We start from the raw sequence: 14,329 nt of genomic DNA on the forward strand, positions 1-14,329 counted from the left end.
TAGAGAAGCCTGATGTCACTGTTGCAGGAAAGGAATTACAATCCATATTCACCTCCTGCGCAGACTTGTGGGCGAGAGTGTACCAGAATGCCTTCAGGAAGCATTCAGTTGAATCTGGTCTTTAGTTTGTAATACTTCTTCCAGCAGCTCTTTCCATCTCCTTCCCATGGTTAACCCTAATGGCCGTTCCCTCCTCACCTCAACCCTGTGGCATATATTCTCTGTTCTGTGTAAATAATTAATAACACAGCACAGTCTAAGAAAAAAAAAATACAGAAGGTTTGTATTTTATTCCACCAAATGGGTTGTTTTGAAACACCCGCATCTCTCCTCCTGGGAGATCATTTTTCTGTCCTGAAGCATTCCTTTCTTTACTTACCTTAGAAAATCTGCACAAATCTTCTTTTTATGTACTTTTTTGAACTTCAGCTTCGGCAGAATGAAAATACATAGATGGATATGTAAAAAGAAGTATTAATGGAGATTTATATGCTCTTCTGAACATAGTAAATGTGATTAATGCCTTCATATAGGCATTGGAACATCATGTATATATATATATTCTTTTTCATATTGTAAATTCTTCAGTCTTGGTAATTAATAGTAGCCTGCAAAAATAGTCTCACTGGATTCAACAGGTTTATCAATGCAAGTAATTGCTTACCAGTGGGAATATGTGGGTTCACATTGTAGCCCAGAATAAAGTACTGATAAGTTACAGAAAGAAAGAAAATTACATTATTAGGTAATTTCTTGTTATAAGTAGAAATGCTTACCCTTCATATTTTTTTATAATAGTTCAAAATTACTACTAATTAAAGTGCAGCTAATAGTTTTCATTACCGAACTTTACAGGTTTCAGTCTTCAGTTTTTGAATCACAGAGTGTGATGGAATCATAGTTTATTGGGGTCCAGAGCTCAATCAAACCATTGCATCCACTTAATCAGCATCTGAAACCTGATGTGAATGTTGAAAATAAACATGAAGTTACTAACATTATATGGGGAAAATGGAATTACGTACATTACCCTTCAGTGCAATATACCTAAACTCAAAATTGGAATGAACATGAGGAAGGTAGAAAGCTGTTGATTTGTGGTTGATTTGAGCAAACTATTAAACTACATAAAATGTGACTTCAGACCAATAAATATTGAAAAGCTTTGCAGTCATAAACAGTAATAGATACAGTAAATGGGTACTAAGCAAAATATTTATCTGCTTAATACTGTATAGGTAAGCAGATGTCCTTGAGTTGCTGCCAGACCACGCTCAAATGAATGCACTATTTCATAAAGATGAATTTTGCAAACAAGTAGGACTTGAGAGACCCAGGCCATTAAAAACCATTACTGTAACTTGACCACTGGCAGTTTGTTACAATAGGAACTATGCTTTCATGGGTAAGAATTTCAAAGACCCGTATGGACATTTTTCCTAAACATTGTGTAGATGCATGGACGCATAAAGAATTATGCAGTAAAGTCTGTGGCTGAGAGATATAACTGGCATGTTACAAAGTTGCCTACTTACAAGTACTGTGCTGATGGCATTGCTATTCTTGACATTATAATTCCGCTGCTTTCAATTCTCTGGAGATGATAAACCCTAAACAACACAGTGCCACAAGCTAAGAGAGAGAAGGAAGATGACTGGCTTTTCGTGACAGTGTTCTGAAAGAACGGCAGAGACATTATAAGGTTTGTCAGAGAGCATAAAAAGCCTTTATGGAGCAAGTGAATTAGGCTTCCTCTGTTGTTTCCTAACATATCCAAAACTGAGAGTAAGCAGGGTTGTTTCCAACAATTGCTCGGTTTCTAGCTTTTAATAGTTAATGGGAGGTCGAACTGTATAAACTGAGATCAATCCCAGAGTAATAAATTTTACATTATTATATTTGTCTTTCTTGAAATATAAACACTAGAGGATCTATTCTCAGATGGCTTCCGACCCATTTTTTTCATAATTAATACAGGAAATTCGAAGAACGTGACTCCCTGTGCAGCTCAGACAGAGGCAGATCTGTATTCATCAGCATGGATTAATTAGTCTTTTACCAGACACTCAGTTAGTTTGAAGAGCTACAAAATGGACAGTTATAAAGGAGGGAAAGCTTTGTCGTAAAAAAAATAAGCCACATGTTTTCATGGATAAAAGATAAGTTTTTTAACTTTGATGTTTTTTCTATGTAGTTTAAGATTTACAGCTAGATTTATCCAGCTCTACTGACATTGACCTTGGCTTCAATGCAGCAGCAGTATGGAATGAATTGCTCTTCGCTGGTTTATTTGAAGGGCAGTATTTAGCAAAAAAATGTGACAAAGATTCTCTCTTGAGTGAGAACGGCAGAGTCTCTCATTGTTCAGATCTGAAGACTTACTTCTGGGTCATTGTATTCGGTATGACTCCACCATTGCTTGGCAGGCTTTTTCTTTGTCTTCTTAATTGGGTAAACACATCTGTTACAACCAAGAAAAGGAGAATTATGCACTGCCACTTAAATCTTATGTACTATTCTAACAGTTTCATCTGTGACATTGAGGTGTAAGGAGTTATTTTTTTTCTTAGCCTTCTCATTTTTGTTACTTGTAAGAACCTCATTCATGACCTGACACAATGTTTTATGAAGTCAACAGCAAGGCTGTCAGTGTTTTTAATGAGCTTTGCATCAAGCCCTCAGTTTTTCATCAACACAGAACAAATCTTTTCACTGCAGACACCACTGTGACATATACAGTATGAAGGTTCAAACTCCTCAGTTCAAGATTTGAAGTCAACAGTAAGCAGCAAAGAGGAGAACTTGGGGACCATCAACACTGATGGTCCATCCCCTGTCTCATGTGACTTTTTTTTGGATGTATTGTAACTGGAGATTCAACTGTCATTACTGAACTGCACACAACAGGTTATTGTGCATTTCAGGGCACCACATAGGAGGAAAGCAAGGATGGGAGAACAGGAAGATGAGGTGTTTGTCACACACATTCCTAAACCAGACACCATTTGCTCATGTCCATTACAATCCTGGCACAGCCCCAATCTTCACTACTCATAAACAACTCTTTATAATAGTGATAAACTTGATTTCACTCAGAGTGAAAGTGAAAACTGAGATATCAGACCAGTGATTGTGTTTGTCTTTGCTGAAGATATCGACAAGTTTTCCTAAAACATATGCAGGTTGGTATTTTGGCATCAAGGGAGGAACCAAGAGATCTATTTCAAGCACAGTGCAATCACACAAGTGTGTTGATATAAAATGAGTTTTACAGTGTTTTAGGTGCTATGCACAGTGCAAAAATATTCCAAAGTGATGACACTGGAAAAAAATAATGAGTAGGTACATAATTCTATAAAGGAACAGTGATATTAGAAATACATATAGGGTATCTTTTCAAAAAGGCCATGTGTCCTTTTTGCTTTGAGACTGACACAAAACAGCCTTGCTGTGCATTAAAATAAGATTTTGAGACATCTGGGAGTTGCACAAGTGGTGTAACTATAAAGTCTTTCTTGGCTTTGGCTTTAAAACTCCACACATTTAAGGAATTTTAGATCCCTTTATATGTTCACAGCATTTTGGATCAATCTTGAAGGAAAGTCAGAAAATTACAGTTATGTTGTTATGCACTATCTCCTCACATGGGCATGGGAAGTATGTAGTGAGAGCATTGAGTGGAATAATCTGAATTCCATTTCGTAGAATCATAGGATGGTTTCAGTTGAAAGGGACATTAAAAAATGATCTAGTTCCAAACCCTTTCCATAGGCAGGGATGTCAACCCACTAGATCAGGTTTCTCAAAGCTCCATGCAACCTGGCCTTCCAGAGATGTGGAATCCACAACTGCTCTGGACAACCTGTTCCAGTGTCTCACTACCCTCTGAGAAAAGAATTTCTTCCTGGTAACTAATCTAAATCTCTTTTAGTTTAAAAACATTTCCACTTGTCCTATCGCTATCTGTTTAGTAAAATAGATAAGATTTAATAAAAAATAGGTAAAATGTAATAAAATTGCAAATAACCACACACTGAGACAGTGTAGGACAGAGAATAAAATTAGACATCTGTATTTACAATGCATTGACCTATCTCCCTAAGCTTTGATCTACCTTCATAGAAAAGAAGTGGCCAGCTTGTAGTGACTTTTCAAATGAAAGATCAAGTGCATGCACAACTTGCCTGTTACATGCTGTTGTTAAGATACAACTTTTAATCTGGAAAATGTCCGGATATGCTGCTATTTTAGTTCAGAGGAAATATAAAGTTAAGTACCTGAGTGCTAAGTGGTTTAAACACTTGGTTAAAACAGATTATAGATTTTGTAAGTGCACCCTGCATATAATGTGTAAAGATCTCCACTTTTAAAAGATATACATTGAGCATTATGTGAATAAGCCATTGCTTACTCAGATGGTAGACTGATGTCTTTTTGTCCTGACATGACAAGTAAAGTTTGTTTCCATTTGTTATCCCCATCTGTCACAAGATGATAAACCTTAGATCTGTAAAATCTTATCTGAATGTATTTGCTAACATCTTGCTTCGCTGGGCACGATAATGTGTCATTTTCATTGTGCAAATAAGTAGCTGCATTTTTTGTCAGTCATGAGGTAAATAGAATTGCTCGATTTTTCTACCTAGGCCCAGTTTGGGAAAGAATTTGGTTCAGCTCATCCATGTTCTACACATCACAGAAACATGTTCATCAAGCATATGCTTAAGAATTCTCTTGAATAGATATGCATTTCTGAAGCAGAGCTATGGTATTTTAAGTTGTTTCGTTTGCAATTAAGTTATATTCTGTGTTGATTGCACTATATAAAAAACACTAATATTTTGCTTGCTGCAAAATTTTCAGAGATAAAGACCTCTTCATGTTGAAATACAGTCCTCTTCATTTCTATGAATCCATTTGCTGTGTGAGAACATCCTGACTTTTGCAGAGCATATGATTTCCATGTGGGTTCTCATTGGTGCAAGCGAGCTAACTATATTCATTTCTTTTTTTTTTTTGCAGCGGGAACAACATATATCTTTAGCAAAGGTGGCGGACAAATCACTTACACGTGGCCCCCTAACGATCGGCCAAGCACTCGTGCGGACAGACTGGCAATAGGGTTTAGTACTGTTCAAAAAGAGGCCGTGTTAGTAAGAGTGGACAGTTCTACTGGGCTCGGAGATTATCTAGAGCTGCATATCGTAAGTATTATGACAAATGCATGAGATTTCTTCCCATCTTGATTGTTTTATATTTGTGACTTTTAAATTTATTTTATTTTTAATGCAAATATAGCGGTTTGTTAATGAGCCTTTTGGGGTCAGTAGTGAACTAAATGATAATGGCTTATAGCATATGATTCTGTACAGGGTCTCAGAGGTACTCAAAATGCCTTTTATTTGATACAATGCTACTTTACATGGCTTTTCAATTAAAAATCATACTGGGATACCTGTACAGATGGAGCACTTTACTACAATCTAATTACATAGAAAAGGATTTAGCAGTGCCAAAGGAAGGTATGTTAATCCTGAGAGTTTTAATCTGGAATCTGCTGGGGGAATTACACTTTTGACTGTGCTTATTAGATAAATTCTAATATTAGAATTTATCTTCCAATTTCACCATTCTTTTGTGATGATAAGTCTTAAGCAGAAAGCAAGACTATCACGCTAAGAAGTCTAAAAAAATAATTTCAGCTGCCTTAAAATAAATAACTAGCCATCAAAATTGAAAACATATGGAGTTTTATGACATCATAAATAAATACAACCAAGGTATTATAAAACATAACTAAGGTAGTATAAAACTTTGTTGTTTAGATTAGTCTGAACTTTGTTAATGTGTTCATTTGATTTTTATTTGAGAACGTCTCTACTTTTAGGAACAGTTGAGTTCCTTTTGAGTGAAATTACTTATTGATCTTTAACCGATTACACTTTTACCCTCAGAAAACATTCAGCAGTGATCATTTTCAAAATTAGAGGGAATTATGGTATGCAATCTTCCCAGGCTCCTTATTTCTGCAAAGGCAGTCTCACATTGTGGACCAAGGTGTTTTTTTTTAATTGTTATTATTTACTGGCTTGAGTAAATAAACAAAAAAAGAAGGCCTTAAATAAAATTCAGAGGTTATCTTTACCCTTCTCTTACGTTGAATCGCACAGACAAAAAAATTGGCTGGTATTGTGCAATCTTAGTTTAAAAATGTGAACAAAGCAACTTCTCTCACATGCCAGAAAAACTGAAAGCCTACATATTTTAAGGCAAGTATTGTGTTGCTGGATAGAATTTGAATATTTGCTTTGCAACCATCAGGTGCCTTTTCATTATTTGCCCATTTCTTTGCAATCTCATACCAACCCTCTGTAGTTGACAGTGTTACTTTCTTCTTACAGTTTTTTCTTGTTCATTAGCATATTAAGGAATGTTTTTCTAGTAATTTTACTGTACCTGAAGTCTCTCAAAACTACAATATTTGTTCAATCTGTCTAGCCATTATTTTTCTATTTTAAAACAAACATTGTATTCATTAGTTATGAGTTGGAGATCAAAAATTATTGCTTGCTCATAAATGTTTGTGCTTTTTAATTTTTTTTCCAAATAACTTTCTTATACCTATGCTGTAGCAACAGATGGTAAAAATAAAAGAATAATTGAGAGTTTTCTATGGACAGAAACACTACCACCTTAACAGGGATGTGGGACATGATAAATTATACTTTACTGGTCTTTTGAAATTTCTGTGAAGCAGCGAAAAGCCTTTTATCATCATGCTCTGTGAACTGATATTGGCCTCCCCCTGCTGTCTTTGCAAGAGACTTTAGAAACCTCCCTGAAGCCTGCTCTGCTTCAGAGCAAAATCTGTGGTAACCATGCAAAGTTTCACTGAAACAAGGTTGGACCTTCTGAGAGCAGCTTCAATGTAGTCTGTCTCTAGAGTGGAGACACTAAGGGATTGACCTGAAATGCTAAGACATTTGGCAAGGGTTTTTTTAAGGGTTGTCAATGATAGATAAAGCTTGGAAAACTACTGGGATATAATTTCCCAGAGTTTATTTCAAATAAGGATAGTATTCAAAAGAAAGTTGAAAGGCAGTATTTTCAAAAGCACTTGTGATACCAAAGAACATACATCTTATTAAAGCCAGTGGAACTATAGATAGTTCTGAGAATTTTACCTGAGATCTGTTTTTGCTCAGCAAGATACTTTGAAACATCACAGCTATAAAAATGAAGAAGAACCTAGAAATGGAGAGGTCTACGTAAATGTTATATTTCAAAAATAGTTTATTGGATTTGAGTTTTTCCACATTGGCAGCTACTGTGTTAAACCAGCTGTAATAAAAGTACTAGGAGGGTTTTGTCATTCAAAACTTCCTTCTTGCATCTGCATTGAGATGTCACTAGGAATGTCTTACTAAATAACCAGAAACAGTGGAGGCAGGGAAGTGTATAATGTGTAATTCTGCATGTTATTCTGCATGTACCCACTCACCTGTTTGTGTAATAAATATGCATGAGTAATAAGTGCCTGTGTACATTGAGATGCACTGTGCATGAATAACTAACCAGTGTTATAATGACTATAACCTTATAACAAGATAGACTTGTGATTTAATTATGCCTGGATTCAGTTTTACAGTGTGATAGAAACTGGTTCTTTTGTTGCTGAGTTTCCATTATATCCAGGGGGTCATTAGTCACATCCTTCCTAGTGACAGAATTTGGGATAGATGTGTAAGGATAGGTTTAAAATGCATTTTCAGCAGAATGGTGGCAAAAAAAGTTTGAAACTATTGCTTTGAGTTAAAAAACTTTAGATTTTAGTCCTCACTAGCATGCCGGGGAGGGTGCTTGAGAGAGCTATGAGGTAGCTTACTCTTAACCTTCTTCATTGTAGAAATGGAAGAGAAAATTACGAGTTAGATTATGGTACTTCAGTGCGTGGTTGCCCTCTTTATTTATACTGTTTACTTAAGGATGATGTAAACCTAATAATGAAATCAAACTCATAACAAATTCTGATTTTGAAAATTGCTACTTGATCATCTGAATCACAGCTTTAGTGTTAGGTTAGGAACACATTTATTTAAAGTAATCATTTAACCTCCCCAAATAACCATTGTTAATAGGGGAAACATTTAAAAAAATGTGTAATCTGCATTGCTACCAGATGCTTAACAGTTCCAGTGCAAGTATTTTAAATTCCAAGATAGATTATTATAAAACTACACTTGTACTATAGCAGTGTAGATATAAAGGATTGCTTGTGTGTATGATACATATGCATCACAGTGCTTTAAGAAAGGGATTTTAAAATGTTTTAGTCATCCAGAGATACAGCAATTAGTTTTCACAGCAATCACTTGACTTCTGTTATGGTCTCTGCTGGTAGATCTAGTTCAAGAGGAAATAGATATCATACCTAAAAGTCTGCTGTTGCTTTCTCTCCTGTTGATGGATAAGTAAAGAACACACAGAGCTGATAATTACTGTAAGCTTCATTTTTTCCCTTTTCATGACATGGTCTGCATCCATCTCCATGCCACATGGAAAAAGGCAGCAGCCTATTCATGCAATGTTCGATTAACCACCATGTGCACTCCTGTCCTTAGCTTTTTCATTGACTTCTAAAGCCCTTAGGTCATTGTGTCAGAGATTCCTGTTCCTGCCTCTACTCTTTTTCTCTTCCCACACTGTTCTCCAAAGTCATTAGACAGAAAAGTATACAAATATACATATGTCACTGTCTACCACAGGCACTGTGCTGTTGCTACCTTGAATTTCTAACTTTTCTATGGTGAGGAAAAAAGTGAAGTTAGACAAAGATACTGCCTTGAAGGGCTAAGAAATCCTGTTAAATTGCTCTTTCTGGCAATGCTGGTAGCTAGGAAACTGGCATTTTCCTGTGTGGCTTTGCTAGTGAAGAGAAGAAGGATAGACTTTTATCAATACACTTCAACCATTTAAAAAAGTGAATAAATTATGCTATGTTTTCATCTTGCATTGTTAAAATGGAAGACTTTATAACAAAATGTGACATTTTATACGCCTGATGAAAAGCATCCGTAGTTTCTGCATCTTTCTTGTTTGTGTCATTTGTTTTAAAATTAAAGTATTTCGGGAGCAGAAAACCACCTGTTTTTATTGTTTCAGCTGATTTTGAAATTGAGATCAAGAAGTTTGTATGGGGGATAGGGCCAGCAGAGCATTTCAGACCATACAGCTTTGGCACTGCAGAGAGGACACCCACCCTACAGCGCACTACCTTCTGGTCACTTCTGTTAGCTCAAGCAGGGTGAGGAGTTTCTCATTAAGCTCATTTACAGATGTGGATCTGCTGAAGTAGGTGAAGTGTTGATGATCATTCTGATAGGAAACATTCAGAGGTCTAAAATAAGGAATAAGGCAGATGTGCCAATAATTTGAATGCCTCTTCCAGGCATTCTCCTCTTCCAGGAGAAACTGTGGGAAAATGCCCTGTAATTCCTGTGAGAGAACAGTGACAATGCTACCTAGCAAATAGAAAACACAAAAAGAAAAAGACATTAAACTCGGGGTAGATTGTAGTACGTATTTGTTTTTCATTCTTTTTCATGTCATTTGGAGAAAAAATTATAGGGAAAATGTTAACCAGTAGGATTAATACTGTGATGGAAAAGCATGGGAAACTACTTTAAAAGACGTGCTAACACATTACCTGAAAAAGTATGGTATGGTTAAGGACAGATAGCATATGCAAGGTATAACACAATTAACCTGAAATACTGTGAAGATGAAACATTACTGGCATGATAGATTAATCAGTATCATCCTTAGATTTTCAAAATGTATTTGTGCAGCCTTCAGAGTTACAATTAATGGCTGAGGTGAACAGTCACAGAGAGGAAAGGTTGTGTGTCTTACAGGAAGCAGAGTTTTGAGTCATGAATAAATTCCGTGGGTGCTCTGTGTCCCAAATATTTACATACTATATATATTAAAATATATATTGTGGAAATGGCATTTTTTATTTGAAATTTTTTAAAACTTTTGGCAAACTTAAACCAGCTCTTATTTGATGCTCCTCTCTCTCTGTCTCTTAGTTATACATATGCAGTATTCTGCTACACCAGGCTTTTAATAGCTGACTCTGTTAGATTTTATTGTATACATACATAAAATATGGATAATTTTAATTTATGTAAGTATAATGACCTTCCCTTAAGTGAACAGAAACAGTAAAACTGAAGTGAAGATCAGAGTTCTGTGTTGAGTGTACCACGGAAACAATTACAATGTTTTAAGATAAATGCATTTGTTATTCTCTTTTGAATACTTCACATGTCTTGGGCTTAATGCCTAATGGAAAGTCAGTTGAAAGATTTTTATTGACTTAGTTGTATTTGGATCAAGTCCTAGAGAGATGGATGTACCTTCAGTGAGACTGATGATAAAAATACCTTTGATTTTAGTGGTTTGTACTGGAGCTAATTAATTTTCCCAGGACGATTTTAATAATTTTCAAAAAATAATATTCGCAAAATAGTGTTTCTCCTAATAATCATCATTTGAATATGGAATTCCTTACTATAATATATATATATATGCAAAGCAAAGATTTGGTAAGGCCAGTGGTGGCTTGTATATTCATGAAACAGTAATGAATTTAAAATAGAATTATTCACATCCAGGAAGAGATTAAAAAAAAAAGGCAGAACTAGGTTCAAGAAATCTGATATTTTAGAAGTGCTGAACATGCACATCAGTGGCTAAAGTCAATGGAAGTTGAATATAGTCAGCATCTCTGAAAACCAGGTCATCATCATATCAGCTAAGTGAGCATCAGGGATCACTCTGGAGCCCTGGAAAGACTTTGGACCACTATGTTTATCAGAGTTGTGAATTTTAATATTCTGCTACCTTGCAGCACAAGAAAATTTCATAAGGCTGATATTATCTAATCCAGAAGTCTGCCAGTATTTGATATTTCCTTATTATGCTTATAGATGTGATATTTATTTGTGATTTGTTTTTCTCATTTATACATGTGAATGAAAAATGCTATAGGAAGTTTATTATAAACAGTGATTGTTCTTCTCTTTGGGGAACAAAAACCTCAGCAACTGGACTATATGTTAACCTTTAAACTGAAGAAAAATTACTATGGAAGAAAGATTTCCAGACTTGCTTCTGGGTTGGAATAAAAAAACCCAGGGCAATCAAAAAAGAATCATTTATGGGACTAGACAGGCAGGTAGGAATGCAATTCAATGCACACAAACATTAAGTTAATTAGAGTGGGAGCAATGAATTAATCTAGGGAATTTGTGCTAAACGCAGCAATCATTTACCTCACTGATCAGGTTAAAGATCTAACTTTGTAAGAAGGAAAATAAATAAATCACTGAGATGGTCAAGCTGTGCCTTGAAAACATGAAGTTAAATTATTCTTTTGTATTAGCAGAGACATAGATTAAAAAGCTCTGAAAAGGGTTTTTATTATATAAGCTATTTGTTAATGCCTCATCTTGAATATTCTGCACAATCTGTTACTGCACATTGAGCAACAGTGCTCTGTTCTTGCCATAAACAGGCCAAGTTGCTGAAAGAAGGTTATGGAAATGTGCTAATTCTTGCACAGAGCAGACTGATACCTTACTGCATGAAAAATATGAATGGAATTTGTACAGTTGACATCATTAAACAGTTTGGCTGTGACTGCCATCATGGAACACTGCAAGGAGAAATCCTGACACTGGCATGGCAGGTCCAGCACACCAGTGGGTCAGGTCTGATCTCCCAACTGATTGCCTAGTTCTCCAGCCTAGAAGTGTGCCTGAGGGAGGCAACTCCTACCATATTCTTCCTCTCTCCTGGGATAGGTAGAAATTCTCACTTCTTCCTCTACCTAGCTAGCATGTCCTTTATGCTTCCTGCTCTTTTTGTGCTTTTGGGAGAATAAAAGCTTCCTTCCCAAAAAAGCATGCTGTGTGATGGAGCCACCACCTGCCAGCCCCTTGACCAGAGAAAATTGCACAACCAGTGGGACCGAAGTTCTAAGCTAAAACACGTGTCCATTGCACAGTGCTCCTGCCCTCAACACTGCTGAATCTCCTGAAGTATTTTCTTCTAGCAAAGTTTTAAAGCCTGGCAGAGGTTAAGTAGATCCTTAAAACACTTCTGGTGGGCCCACATATATTAGAATCATCCGACAGCATTATGGAAAGAATTGCAGGTGGCCATGATGTTGTATGAAATGATATTGCAGACCAGATGGTGGACTCAAGTTCCCTTCAGATCCCACGTGTCTCAAAATTACAGACAATTGAATCCATCAGATTCAATTGTCAGAACTGCTTAAGACCCAAAACTTTGTTACTGAATTTGATGGCAAGTCTTCCTATGACTTTACTGTTGCAGCCTGTACATAAATGACATTATATCCAGCAAAGAGGAGAGAATGTAAGCATGGAACCATCTTTCTGGGCTCTTGTTGAGCTTAAAAAAAAGTGCCAAGATTAGAAACAGAAGGGGTTCGGCCTGAGTCATGTTATATTTGTAAAAAAACTATGCATTTTTAAGAACTTAAGTGGGCCAATTTGGAGTGGCAAGCACAAGAGCAAGCATATTTAATCAACACAAACTTGAAGAGGCTCATGACCTCTTCAAAAAGCTGTTCTTATTTTTTACACTGTTACTTTTAAAGCTCTGAAGTACTCTGTGGATTATATCCAGCCTTGTTTTCAAGGATTCTTTCTTTGTCTTCCCTCTCCCTTGTTCCCCAGGCTGTTCTTCTGCCATGTTCTCAAACACAAATTCACGTGTTGTGCAAATTCTGCAGTCTCAGTGAATCCCAGTGAAAACAGGTGGCAAACCTCCAGGGGTCTCAGGAATCACATACCTTTTGTTTCCCCCAGAAACAGGCATACTGTATAACTGAAGGAAAAGGAGAGTCACTTCAGATGGTGACTGTATGATGTATTCATATGGAAGGCCTTCTTGATGGGGACCACTGAAAAGTTCTGTTTAATTAAAGAACAAAAACAGCAACAGCAAATCAAATATGCATGTGGCCAAAATTCAGAACTATATCCTCTTTGTCAATGTTTTTTCGTATAAATACAAATTTTCTAGCTTCAAAAAGGAGGATAGAAGAATTGGTTTATAATGTACAGATAAATAAATAGACTATCTTTCCTCAGTAGGAACACCTTTCCTAGTTAACATTATATTCTCTCATTGATGTTTTAGATCCATCACAATCTAGTCACATCCTTTAAGTCCAAAATTCCTCGTGCTGGCTACTAGCCAAAATCCTTTCACATGAAGGTTACAGATATTTTAATAACTTGGCACCAACTCTTCCAGAACATTGCCATGTATAAAAAGAGCCGATGAAAAATTTAGCAGGCATCTTAACAACCTTATTAAGATTTAAAGGATACTTTACTATTTCCAATAGCAGAGCAGTTGAGATGTTCGCTGTAACCTGGCTGATCATTCAAAGGAAGAAGCACCAAATCATAGGAAATTATTGTGATGATCTCGAGATTTCGAGCTCTGGATGATTGAGAGTAACATCCAAAACAGGCCACTTTTTTCCATCTATCCTATGGGGGTAATATTATGCTTATTATATCTAGATATAGATATAATATTATCTATATTATACACTTATACTATTATTATTATTATATTATAAATATATATAGTAAGCATATACTGTTTATTAGATCTACTAATAAAACAGAGTCAGCCCTGATAATATTTCCTAGCTTATTATTGCCTGGTTCTTTCCTAATTTTAGAGAAGCACAGAAAGATTTGCACTCCCTCCTCCCTGCCAGGCATGCCTGGCCCAACACCAACTGGAAGGCTTGTGTACCCAGTGTGTTAGAAGCTGTGGCAGAGCAGGGTGTAGACAGATTTTAGGCACTTTGGGCTGACAATGTGTTGTTTGAAAAAAAAAAAAGGACTGACAGGAGCAATGGCATCACTTTCAGACTATGCTTTTAGCGCCTGATGGCAGCTTGAATAAGAGACAGTGACTCTCAGACTGCTGTTGATCTGTTGAAAGAGGCCAGGTTTGCACAGGACAGATCAAGGTTTGTTTCTTATGAATATAAGCCAGAACCCAAGATGTGGCCCATTAACTCCCTGTCTTTTAAATTTACGAGTTCTAAGTGTAGATAAGGATGTAGTGTGCACTGTAGCACAGTGTACCAAGTGTGGCAGCTTTTCAGTGAACGTGCAGTATGAACAATATCACTTTTAATACCAGTGAGAGTGATTAGCCTATTGATGCAGAACAAGATGAGGGCAAAAGTGCTGCTGGTGACCTG

The 14,329-nt window shown here is 36.3% G+C and overlaps 1 protein-coding gene across 14 annotated transcripts in view; it reads left to right on the top strand.

The window, feature by feature from the left end:
• Positions 1–14,329, top strand: part of NRXN1 (neurexin 1) — a 708,974-nt gene that overhangs the window by 480,336 nt on the left and 214,309 nt on the right. For all 14 annotated transcript variants that reach the window (XM_039384935.1, XM_039384929.1, XM_039384934.1 and 11 more), the window contains one exon: positions 5,023–5,204. In XM_039384935.1, the coding sequence (XP_039240869.1) occupies positions 5,023–5,204 (182 nt within the window). The remainder of the gene's footprint in view (positions 1–5,022; positions 5,205–14,329) is intronic.

This window comes from Pipra filicauda, unplaced genomic scaffold (genome assembly GCF_003945595.2).
Source record: "Pipra filicauda isolate LSUMZ 115617 unplaced genomic scaffold, ASM394559v2 scaffold386_size940508_pilon, whole genome shotgun sequence".
Lineage (NCBI taxonomy): Eukaryota > Metazoa > Chordata > Aves > Passeriformes > Pipridae > Pipra > Pipra filicauda.